Source organism: Schistocerca cancellata, chromosome 1, assembly GCF_023864275.1.
Source record: "Schistocerca cancellata isolate TAMUIC-IGC-003103 chromosome 1, iqSchCanc2.1, whole genome shotgun sequence".
In the NCBI taxonomy this organism is placed as follows: domain Eukaryota; kingdom Metazoa; phylum Arthropoda; class Insecta; order Orthoptera; family Acrididae; genus Schistocerca; species Schistocerca cancellata.
This window is the reverse complement of record NC_064626.1, coordinates 537,072,388-537,084,736: the sequence shown is the minus strand read 5'-3', so window position 1 is coordinate 537,084,736 and position 12,349 is coordinate 537,072,388. Positions and strand designations below refer to the sequence as shown.

At 36.0% G+C, this 12,349-nt stretch overlaps 1 protein-coding gene across 1 annotated transcript in view; it reads left to right on the top strand.

Annotated features, from left to right (window-relative positions):
• LOC126188734 (trehalase-like) overlaps positions 1-12,349 on the top strand; it is a 139,286-nt gene that overhangs the window by 112,267 nt on the left and 14,670 nt on the right. Inside the window, exon 5 of the mRNA XM_049930380.1 lies at positions 10,344-10,524. Within this exon, the coding sequence (XP_049786337.1) occupies positions 10,344-10,524 (181 nt within the window). The remainder of the gene's footprint in view (positions 1-10,343; positions 10,525-12,349) is intronic.

The following is a 12,349-nucleotide window of genomic DNA, read 5'->3' as shown; positions in this document are numbered from 1 at the left end:
TGGTGGAAGGCCAAGTGTTTCTGGAATTTACTCCAAAATTCTTGAGGCACTACATATCCCTCCCCTTAGCTTGAACACATGATATTTTATACATATTCATTATGTACAATAACCTCACACAAGATAATTCTTTATCTTTTAACAGTACATCTTTTTCTACTAATAACCATGCATATTTTACCACAATTATAACCTTTCGATCCATGTTGGAGTGAACTCTTTTCAATCCCCAAAAATTCGTGAGTACCAAATTTTTGTTTTCTATTCCTCTTCCAATCATACTTCCAGGTGTACATAATTCATGAATATTCTATTGCTCTGTTCTTACTTCCCGTACTACTTTTCCTAAGTATGTACTTATTCATTACGTATTGAAATCTGGAGGAACTCTGGGTAGAATAAAAGTGTTCCCTTCTTCTGACACTTGTTAATCTAAAATGTAATAAGGCTATTGATGCATAGAATTCAAACTTACCAGACTATTTCCTTTAAACATGTGACTTCTGTCATGATACTGCCCTTTTTCCGATTAGGAACAGTACCTATATCTTACATGGGTTGCTCCTAGGAGTACCCTTTCTCCTTCTGTTTTGGTAGGTATGCCCCTTTCTTATTCCTATCCTCTTATGGTACAGGTCAATCCCCTTCTTGGTGCCCCTGTCCATGCAGTATAGGCCAGCCTGTCATAGGTCTGCCTATCCACCCTTTTTCTCATCCAATAAATATCGAGTGTGCCCTCCGTATCCTTCTTGAGTAGGTCTCCTGGTTCACTGCCCTAGCATACATTCTTATGTATACTATTCTTAAATATTCTCTGGTAAAATTACAAATCTCCATTACACCTTAATTCCACTTTCCAATACTCCCTCTAATACCCTAGAGTCCTCTTTCACTCCTCACTCCTACTATATAGACAGATATCATACCCGCACATAGTAGATGCTATGTCTACCTGTATGTACCAACTTCCAGTAGATACTATGCCTTTTCTCAAATGACTAGCATGGCACGTGCGTTGATTGTTACTCTCTTGTCTTTATATACATGTAAATATATGTATGAGAGTGACAAAAAAATAATAATGCAAAACTGTCACATATCAACAATGTAATATGTGCATCTACTCAGATGTACATATATCTTTATTCCCCTACATCCCTTGATGATTCTGACATCACTTCAGGTGTCTAATTCGTAATTCTCCTGTTTGTGTTTCAGTGTATCTTCGTGTGTATGTAGGTGTGTGTTTGTGTATCCTGATTCTCCAGCCTACTTATATGAAATAAGGTGAAGGTTATTGGAAACCATGGAAAATAAGAAGGACTTCAGCGATAGAAGTATGTGCATATGAAAAGAGGGAAAGATAGACTGGTACTCAAATGAGAAGTAAGAAAGGAAAAAGTAGAAATGGATGCTAAGATCGAAGAAGAGAAAGAAGATAGCCCCAAAGACAGGAAAACCCTTCCCACCCCCATTCCCCAGGATCCATACTTGACCAGTACTTGAGTGAGAAGCCGGAGGAGGTATGATGTTAAACGTCCCTTACAGAACGGACATTCTCACCTTCACCTTTGAAGCCCCCGAAGAAAAATCCTAGCAACACCTTTGGAATGGCAAATGGTGAAGAATCAGTTACACTTGTCTGCGAGGGTTGTCTGAAAGGTGGGGGGTGTGAATAATTTATTTATTTATTCTCCACTGACAAATACAAGGATTTGTTTTGGATAGTTTACATATTGATCATTTCCCCTTATAACATTGTGGGAAACAATTATATACAATATGTCTAACAGATAAAAAATTGTGTTGCTTTTTTTTGTACATGTAAATACTATTTATACAAATGAAAGTATTCTACTCTTCTGAGAGGAATTCCTTAGTACTACGAAAACACTTATTGCTGAGGAACTCCAAGGCAATTTCTAGGCAGCTTCCACTTAAGCTTTTTAATTTTTTTGGGAGTTTGTTATAAAATTTGATCCCCATGTAATAGGGGCTCTTGTCCACACTTTTTGTATTATTTCCATCCAGGTGATAATCATCGTCCCTCCTAGTATTGTACATGTGCATTTCTCTATTTAGATGATTGTACAGCTTGTATTTTAGCATCAGCTGAACAGTTTTATAAATATATAGTCATGGAAGTGTTAGTAGTTTCTTAATTTTAAAATTTGCTTTGCAAGACTCATTATATCTAAGCTTACACATGATCCTAACTGCCTTTTTTTGAAGGATGAATAACCTATGTACATGCTTGGCAGCAGCACATCCCCATACTTCAATTCCATATGTGGGCATGGATACACTAAAGCATAGTAGATTATACTAATTTGCTCATATTTAAGAAATTGTGACATTGTTCACATTGCATAAATTGATTTGCTAAGTTTTTGCCATAAGAAATCGATATGATGCTCCCAAGAGAGATGCTGATATAACATTATGCCAAGGAAGGAAGTTTTATCTTTAATTTTTATTTCCGAACCATCATCAGACACAACACTCCATTGCACTTCATCTTGTTTGTGGTGTATTTGAAATTCCATTAGGTTTGTTTTATTGATGTTTAAGCTTAAGTGATTGTTTTGGAAGTAGATCTTCAATCCAAATAAGACATCAGAACAATTTTGGGCCAAATCATTCTCGTTGGTTCCCCAGTTAACAACAGTTGTGTCATCCGCATAGTTAATTATCTTGCTGCTGTGTTCTGTGGGGAGCTGGCCGGTGTGGCCGAGTGGTTCTAGGCGCTTCAGTCTGGAACCGCGCAACTGCTACGGTCACAGGTTTGAATCCTGCCTTGGGCATGGATGTGTGTGATGTCCTTAGGTTAGTTAGGTTTAAGTAGTTCTAAAGTTCTAAGGGACTGATGACCACAGATGTTAAGTCTCATAGTGCTCAGAGGCATTCATTCTGTGGGCAGATCATTAACATATAGAATGAACAATAACGGACCCAGAACTGACCCCTGGGGCACACCATACTTTACTATAGCTGGACTGGAGCTATACTTCTTAATAACATTGCCCACTTTGTGTGTGACTTGTGTGGCCTGATATCTATCTTGTAGGTATGACTGTATGAGACTTTTGGCTATTCCTCTAATACCATAAGTTTCCAGTTTCTCAAGTAGCAGCTCATGAGATACTGTGTCGAATGCACGTGATAAATCTAGGAACAAACATGCCACCCTCTCTTTTTCATCTAATTTCATAAGTATTGTATGTACTACATCACATATGGCAGATGATGTTGAATAGCCTTTCCTAAAACCATGTGGGGTTTCTCGTAGCACTTTTTCTTTGACAAGAAAGTTTTCTAACCATAGTGAAATAATCTTTTCTAATACTTTTCTTAGGATTGGAATTAATCTAATGGGTCGGTAGTTTTCAACTTTGTAGATACTACCTTTTTTAATCAAAATATCCACGGGTGTGCTGCCGGTCTATAGTGTCCAACGGGCACACTATAGACCGGCAGCACACCCGTGGATATTTTGATTATCAAATACGCCGGGAGAAACTCAAGAATCACACTACCTTTTTTGTTCAGTGGCTTGACTATTGTATATTTTAATTCAGACGGTAACACACCTTTATTCAAACTTTCATTGAAGAGGTGGACCAAAACAGGTGTGAGTGAATGTTTGCATCGTTTTAATATAATGGAGGAGATTTCATCCCATCCTGTAGAGAATTTGTTTTGCATTTTATTTATTATTCCCTCCACTTCAGTTGTATCTGTTTCATAAATAAACACTGATTTTTGTACCTGGTAAGGAGTTCTGTAGTCATCAGTGTCAGAAGTCACACACATTTTACCTAAATTTCTAAAGTGGGTATTAAAAACATTGGTGATCATATATGGATTTGAAATATTTATATTATCAGTCGTTAGTTGGATATTGTTGACACTAGGCTTTGGTTTTCTGCTGATTCTCTCATTTACACATTTCCATACTGATTTGCTTATGTTAGTTGAGGTAGCAATTTTTTGCTGTGTAGTTTCCTTTGTGTATACATTCAGTGCTTGTTTATAGGCTTTTCGACATGTTTGGTAGTCATCTCTAGTTGATGTGTCTTGGAACTCTTTATATGTTTTCCAAGTAATAAATATTTTCTTCTTCAGCTGTTTTACTTCTGAAGGAAGTCTTATACGATTTTGAGTATATTTCTTTTTGAAAGAAATACTGCAATACTGAAATGGGCAAAGAAAGTGTTATAAAATTATTCCATTTGTCTGAAACATTTTCTGCACAATGTATGTCATTCCATGTCTCAGACTGCAGTGTAGACCTCAACTTCTCTAAACATTTTTCATTTGTACATCTTATTTCAATCGTCTCATATGTACTCTGTGAATTGTACATATTCAGTGTTTCCATTGTCTGGCAAAGATAATCAGAAAGGTGAAGGTTTATTATGTCAACTCTGCAGTTATCTAAGTTGGTGTAAAAATGATCTATACAGCTAGAGGAGTCTTTATTTAGTGTGGTTGGCCCATTAACCCTGTCTGACAAATTATAGCTACACAGAATATCATTTACTTTTTCATAATCTTTAGTATACTTTAAGGAATCTGTATTAAAATCACCAGCTATAACAATACCTATGTTCTTATACTTATTACATATGATTTCTAACATTTTTTCCATGTTTTGTAAGAAATTGTCCACAATACTACTAGGAGATCTGTACAGACCTATAACAATGAGGGGCATTTTGTTTATCAACAGCTTTATTGCTGAAATTTCAAATGTCATTTCCACACTAATTTCTGTGATAAAATCCAGTTTTGTGACATGTAGATGGTCTTTATGACATATGGCAACTCCCCAACTTTTATGTTCTGTTCAACAGAAATTACTTGTCGGAGTACCGGTATAGTTGTCGAATTTAGTCATTGTAATTAAAGTATTAGACAATCCATGTTCCATAAGAATAACTGCAACTGCATTTTCATCACTTTGTGCTTGCTGTAACTATATGCACTTTTTGCTTAGGTACTGAATGTTTTGATGTGACACTTTGACACCTGTTTTGTTTTTTGTTTCTTCAGGACATTCTTCCCAAAAAACTGCCTTTTTGCAACTTTGTGATGTCTTAGGTGCAGAAATGTGGACATTTTTCTGTTTAAATAGTTTACTACCCCCATCAGGATATATTAGTTTCCCTTGTTTATGATTTTGCAAACATCCATATACATTTTACTTAAAGCTGCAGAGCCTAGTGTGTTCAAATGAAAACCATCCCTCCCTAGACATTTATCATTTAAAAATTTATTAGGATTGATGAATATTGCTCCAAGTCTGTTGCACTGCTCTCTCACACCACTGTTTATTTTGACCTTCTATTGACAATGCCACTAATTATTATTTTCGAGGATAGATAAGCACTTTTCACCAAACGAATCAGGTTCTGGCTTTGTTGATAATTTCTTCTTCACTGCTATTTCGAATAGAATTCGTCCTAACATGGATGAAAACGCTTTATGATGCCTGGCTTCTGCTGCATTGGTTCCCACATTCTGTTCCGCTGTTGAAATGTTTGTAATATGTTTACTGAGTTGGTAAGTTCTAATTCCAGGGCAAACATCAATTTTGCAGTCTGGTACTACTATATTTTTTAACAGCAAGTCGCCTATTATCAGATATTTTTTAGGTTGTATGTTTTCATCGCTTCAGTATCAACCTTGTTTTTCTTTTTGCTATAATTTACTGTCTTCCATTTGTATTTTGAGACTGATTTTCCGACTAGTGCTTCATTTGTCGTCTTCTCGTCAGATACACAGCCTATTATTTGTTTATTGTCACAGTCACAAGGGTTTGGTTCTTGTTTTTTGCAGACACACGACTTTGATTCGTTTACTAGATTGGCATTTAATTTCCTTTAGAGCTGACACTTCTTTATTAAGTGTTTCTATGTCACTCTGCAATAGTTTTATAATTTCATCTTTTGAATTCACTACACTTCGTAATTCTGCCATTTCTCTGTGTAAACAGTCATGGCATGTCCAAGGACAGTCGTCCTTTATGAATTTTAGAGTCACTTCCACACATTTTTCATGTAACCAGAAATTGCAGTTTACACACAAGATCCTTTTTTTACACTTCTTACACAATGAACTGTTAAACTTTTGACTTTCTGAAATAAGCACTGTGTCACTACACTGTTTCCTTGATGCCATCTTGTGTATGTCATGCTTCTACTTACACTACCCACCCCTTCCAAAAGTGATACAAACCCTCACATTTACATTATATTTCATAAAAGGTATAAAGTAGCCTGTACTAAGTATAAAATTCTTCTACACCATAGCATAATAGCTATTTAATTAACCACATTACTGTCTTTTGCACAATACTCCACTCAGTTTGTCATCTCAGTATCACTCTGTTTAATTAGTACCCTCATATTATACTTTCCACTAATATAATATTCTATTTGTTTCATTTCATTTCTAGAGATCACTGTTTATCTGTGATCTTCTTTAATCAGTCTTTATCTTGTAGTCATATTCCAGTTCCATATACACTGAACTTATAGGATAGTTTAAGAGCCGGCCGGAGTGGCTGTGCGGTTCTAGGTGCTACAGTCTGGAACCGAGCGACCGCCATGGTCGCAGGTTTGAATCCTGCCTTGGGCATGGATGTGTGTGATGTCCTTAGGTTAGTTAGGTTTAATTAGTTCTAAGTTCTAGGCGACTGATGACCTCAGAAGTCAAGTCCCATAGTGCTCAGAGCCATTTGAACCATAGTTTAAGAATTTAAGAATAGATTACAGAATAGTTTAAGATGTGAAGGGAATTCAGTGCAGGAAAAATATAACAGAAGAAACACTGAAAACAACTAGGGATCCGACAGTCATCACTCTGTGTATTAACACAGAATGTTAACGTCCCTGAGAGACAGATGTGACTCCACCCAGAGCCCATGGATCTGACATTAACCTCACTCGATTACTTACAGACCAATACTTCTCATTAAATTTTGTGTGAAAACTTCCCACAACAAAACAATAACAATTTTACTAGGTAACACAACATTAGGTAAAATTATTTTATGTTCTAATCTGTCCTGGACAAGTTTGAATTCTTTCCACGAGTCATCTATAACCTTGTTAGTATCATTAGGTTTGGAAAAGGCAACACTCGCAACATTTCTGGAGATTATACTCTCGGCCATTTCTTGATCTATAATCAACACAAATGGTTCTGCCAGACTACTTACATTTATAATGTCAAAGTTGACTATTTTTTCTTTGAAATTTTGTTCTATATTATTTACTCACGAACTGACAACTTGTCTAGTAACAGCTCGTATATTAACACCTGTAATTTTAATTGAATAATCGATATTAATTCCTTAGGCTGGCCTGTGCTGTCTTCCAAAGTATTCATTTCCTGTCTTACAGAATTAAATTTAATATTACATACACTTTCACCAGATCCTAATTTTCCATTAAATTCAGATTCTACATTATTATATTCATCTTCAATATCAAATTCTAGTTTTTTAGCTAAATTCTGAAATTGCTCATCCTGCTTTTGGTTAAGGTTAGTAAATAGTTGATTAACATGAGTATTCAAAAGACTAGTGAATTAACTCTTTAAATGTTACTTCAAATTTTCTACCTGATTATTTAAAGAGTCAAATTCAGTCTTTAATAAATCTATATTTGCTGCTTGACTGATCAAGGTTTCAGTTTGAGCATCTAATTTTTCACTTACAGTGGCTGAATCAGCCTTCTGGTCATCCAGCTTAGCACTTTGGTCATATAATCTAGCATTTAACTGAGTATTTACTGAGTCTAACTTTAGACTTAGTCTGGTGTGTCCCTCTTCACTGTAATGGCCATGGCTGGTCCTGAAGTTTGTTGCTGTTCTTGATCCATAATTTGATTAGTCTTAGACCTAGTAATCATCTAAAATAAAATTCAGACTGAGTACAATAGCTATAATAACAGTTTATAATTCAACCGTCTCCTCAACGTTTACCAAATAATTATTGGTTTTCACTAACCCAGCATAGAGTTCTACCTGCATTGGTGAGTGAATGTGTAATCAATGCTGGTGGACAGCACTGGTGCCGGCAGCATCAAATGTTGGTTTCAGCATCGTCGTCAGCGAGCAGACGTGGGTCAGCACCAGTGAGCAGCAGCTGGTGCAGTCAGCACCGGTCACTGGTTACTCTATCGGCGTCTGCGTGATGTACGTGTGTGAAGACTGCTTCCTCTCCACACCCAATCTTCTTAGTCAAAAAGTTGATGTCTCTGCTATTACTTTCTCATGTATTTTACTGCGTTGCACTCACAACTTTCTTCCATCGGTTTACTGGACTCAAAACAATTACTGGAAACAGTTCTTGTATCTTGTTAGGCCTGGTTGATATCGTAACACATAATATCTTCTTCCTGTTTCTGTCTTTAAATTCCCGTTTTCTTCAGGTCCTGTCATTTAGGTTGCCATGTTCTAACATTTTTTGCAACAGAAAATAATATCTTCTTATTTCTGTAATCTATTGATCACATATATATGAACTTTAGTGTCAATGTACTTGTTGATTAATGATGTACTAGAACTGATATGCAGAAAAAAACTATCTTCTTGACACATAAATCTTTGCCGTCTCGCTCATATCTCGAGCTTTAGAAATAATTAAGTACATTGAGACATAATTGTTGGTTTAAAAACCATATGAAAATATGAACATGCATCTTGAATTCTCTAAGTCCAAGACATGAAGTGCATAGAAACCTATATTCAATTATTCAGTAGTATTTTTTACAATCAACACAGACACTAACACACCAAAGAATAATACATAATTATTCCTTTGATTTTCATCATGTCTTCTGTGCTGCTGGCGGCAAACACTTGTCGTCGTCAGTGACTCGCCCCTCTTACAGTCTTCTAATAACAACCTTCCAACCTGCACATAGAACCAGGTGGATTGGTAGAAACATTCTCACTCATACCTAAAGTATAGGGTGTTCGAGACGGTGGAAGGCCGAGTGTTTCTAGAATTTACACCAAAATTCTTGAGGCACTACAAAGCAAGCACACCTCACCCACACATGACTGCCATCTCCAGCATCTTCACTATAGTGTCTTGACTGTTGTGCCAGTTTGCTATCACAATATCTGAATTTCAGAGAAATGCAGGCTTTTTACAGCTTCTTACATGTGTGTTTTTTTTACATGCTATGTACAAAAAGACCTAAGGAATGGGTAAATCCACAGTCTTTTGCGGGAAACAAGAAAATATTGACAAAAATCTCACATAATTCTCAATCTGAACACCAGCCTTATGTATTATAGAATATGAACATGAAGCAGAGCAGCTAGATTTTCATAAATATTGAAGTTCATTTATGATGTGAGCCCCATTTTTTCTATGAGAGCACAAATCAATTATGGCTCTCATTTCATTTACAACATCTGTGACAGCTAAATGGACTTAAAAGTCAAGTTTCAGTTTGTGATAATTAAGTGCAGATATACATCAATAATTTGACCACAATTGCCATTGTAAAACAGTAATTTATAATTTAAACTCTTAAAAGAATAAAGTGCTGTAAACTGGCAACAGTGTCAGAGTCTACTGTTTCTGTATGCAGGCTCTGTAAGTATGAATAAAAGCTTTTATATTACATTGTTTTCTCAGTAAATGAGAAACCCTACACAATTATCAAAGGAGAGTGAAAGGAGACAAGATGGGAATGTGAAAGTCATTTTGGTTTATATTTTATTGATTATTTCTAACCATATAATGTCAAGGTAAATTATGCCACATAATGAAAAATGTCATTTACAAATTGTGTTATTTATTCACTGTTTTCTTGTTTGAAGCTATTCTTTTAAATTTCTGGATGTACCAGAAAGATTATTAAAGTAAAAACTGTACTTTTACATAGTCCACAAAAAGATATCTATCAATATTTAACTTACTTGCCAAAAACCAGGAATAAAAAGTGTGATAAGAGTTTTGTGTTTTGCTTGTGTGTGTGTGTTTGGGGGGGGGGGGGGGGGGTTGTATTTTGAGGGACTTTTGCCATATTTATAACTTGCTCAAAAGTAGTACAGTTTTATTTATTTCCATTTTTCATACATCTTTTCTGTTGTATTTCTATGTAAAGCTCTATAAATGTCAGCAGAGTTCAACTACATACACCCATGTAAACAAATCTGTTAATTACACAAAAGTATACAAATTAGATCTTTGTATATGGAACATCAGAAATGACTAACATTATGATATGAAGTATGAGTTTTATTTATTCAGGTAGAGAAACACTGCCCTTATTTCTGTTCCCAATGGGTACACTAACTGGTATTCTGATGCACAGGTAATGCACGAGAAATATGATGTGACTGTATTTGGAGCTCCTGGTTCAGGTGGAGAATATGAAAGCCAAATGGGATTCGGATGGACTAATGGCCTTGTAATTGATCTTATGGACCGTTATTCGGATCAGCTCGTTGGTGATGAAGAACCTGATGACAAAATGGCAACCCGCGTAGAACTGTGTAACACATGCAAGGTTTTGGTTGCTATATTTTCTTTATGGTGTTTCTACAAAACTCTCTAATTTTAAATAAAGCTGAATATGAAAAGAAACTGAAAAGTAATAAAAATGACACTTAGTTGCCGTTTATTAAAAAAGAAGAGTATCATTCATCTAACAATTGGGAAGGGTTCGTGTTTCATTTTTGTACTTTCATAGATCTTATAGTGTAGTAGAATCTTCAATGATGTTGAATGAGTCAAGGCATGAAGTAATAGAAAGGAAGGACTATTAGATGATACTTCTGTAGGTGATATTAACATTAAGTTACACGCACTGAACTTTATTTGTGCATAGAAAAGTTATACAGAAAAAAAAAAAAAAAACAGAATTTTGATAAAAAGTATCTGCTCTCCAAAATGAAACTGAGTATCTGTTTCATATTTACTGTTACTTTCTTAATATTATATGAGATCAATGATAATCATTAATACATGGTGTATGAATGAGGCCTAAACAAATTTTTAAAAAATGAGGACATACAGCCTAATTTGCCTTTGGCAGATTAATGGGTCTGTGGCCACCCAGAGATCTGTCTGACAGCTATGGGGAGGGGAGGGGGAATGGAAGAGTATTGTGGTAACTGGGAGAGAGGGGAGCCATGTCAAAAAATATATTGGGAGGAAGAGTCAGATGGCTCTCAATAGCAGTTTGAAAATGAGGAATGACTATGACAAAAATCTGTATCTACATTCATACTCTGCAAACATCTGTGAACTGTGTGACAGAGGGTGCATCCCACTGCACCTGCTATTAAGGTTTCTTCCCATTCCATTGACACATGGAGCGTGGGAAGAATGACTGCTTAAAATGTCTCTGTGTGCACTGTAACTAACCTAATTTGTCCTCACGATCGCTATGGAAGCAGTACGTAAGACATTGTAGTATATTCCTAGATTCATCATTCAGAGCCAATTCTTGAAACTTTGATATTGGCTGATAGTTTACATCTAACTTCAAGAGTCTGTCAGTTGAGTTCTTCCAACATCTGTGACAAAATTGTGACTATTCCTGCTGCCTTTCTCTGTATATGTTCAGAATCCACTGTTAGTCCTCTTTGGTATAGGTACTGCACACTCAAGCAATTTAGCAAAGGTTGTCCATAGAACAGTAGCGACTGACAATATATTAAAATAATTGCTGTATTTGTCCACATAATGAGAGAGTTTTAATTGCACAATTTGCGTGATATAGCATCTGTCAGCTTTTCATCCATTTGCTAATAGCATTAATACCTTCTTATGGTTTTTCTGAGGTATATTTATTTATCTGAAATACCAGTTTGATCTGATTTGATTTTGGCTGGGAAGCTAAAACAGCTTTGATCTAAACCACCACTGTCTGCACTGAAACCGAGTTCATTGCGCGGTATCACTCCCTGAATGTCTAGTAAAGCCAACTAATGCCCTTAAATGGTGCAAGGAGTCCCTGTACCAGTTCTTTGTTAGACACAATTTCTTCAGGTCTAGTTGTCCCGAAATGTCTGTGTCTCTTGCTCTCCAATGCTGTGCATTCAAAGATTAGGTATGATGCAGTTTCTTCACTCTCATCACAGATCCCACATTTAGGGTCTTCTTCCATTATACCCATTGTATGTGGGTGTTTTTTGAAATTCCCATGGCCAGTCATTAGTCCAGCCAAGAGTTTAATAACTTTCCTGTTCAAGCCCAGGATTACAGAGCTTCTTTTAAAACATGGCTTTGGCATCATTACCTTTCCATGTTTTTGTTTATAGACCTTGGTCCAGTATTCTAGGTGCTGTCTTCTAAGCCAGTTCTGTAGTTCTA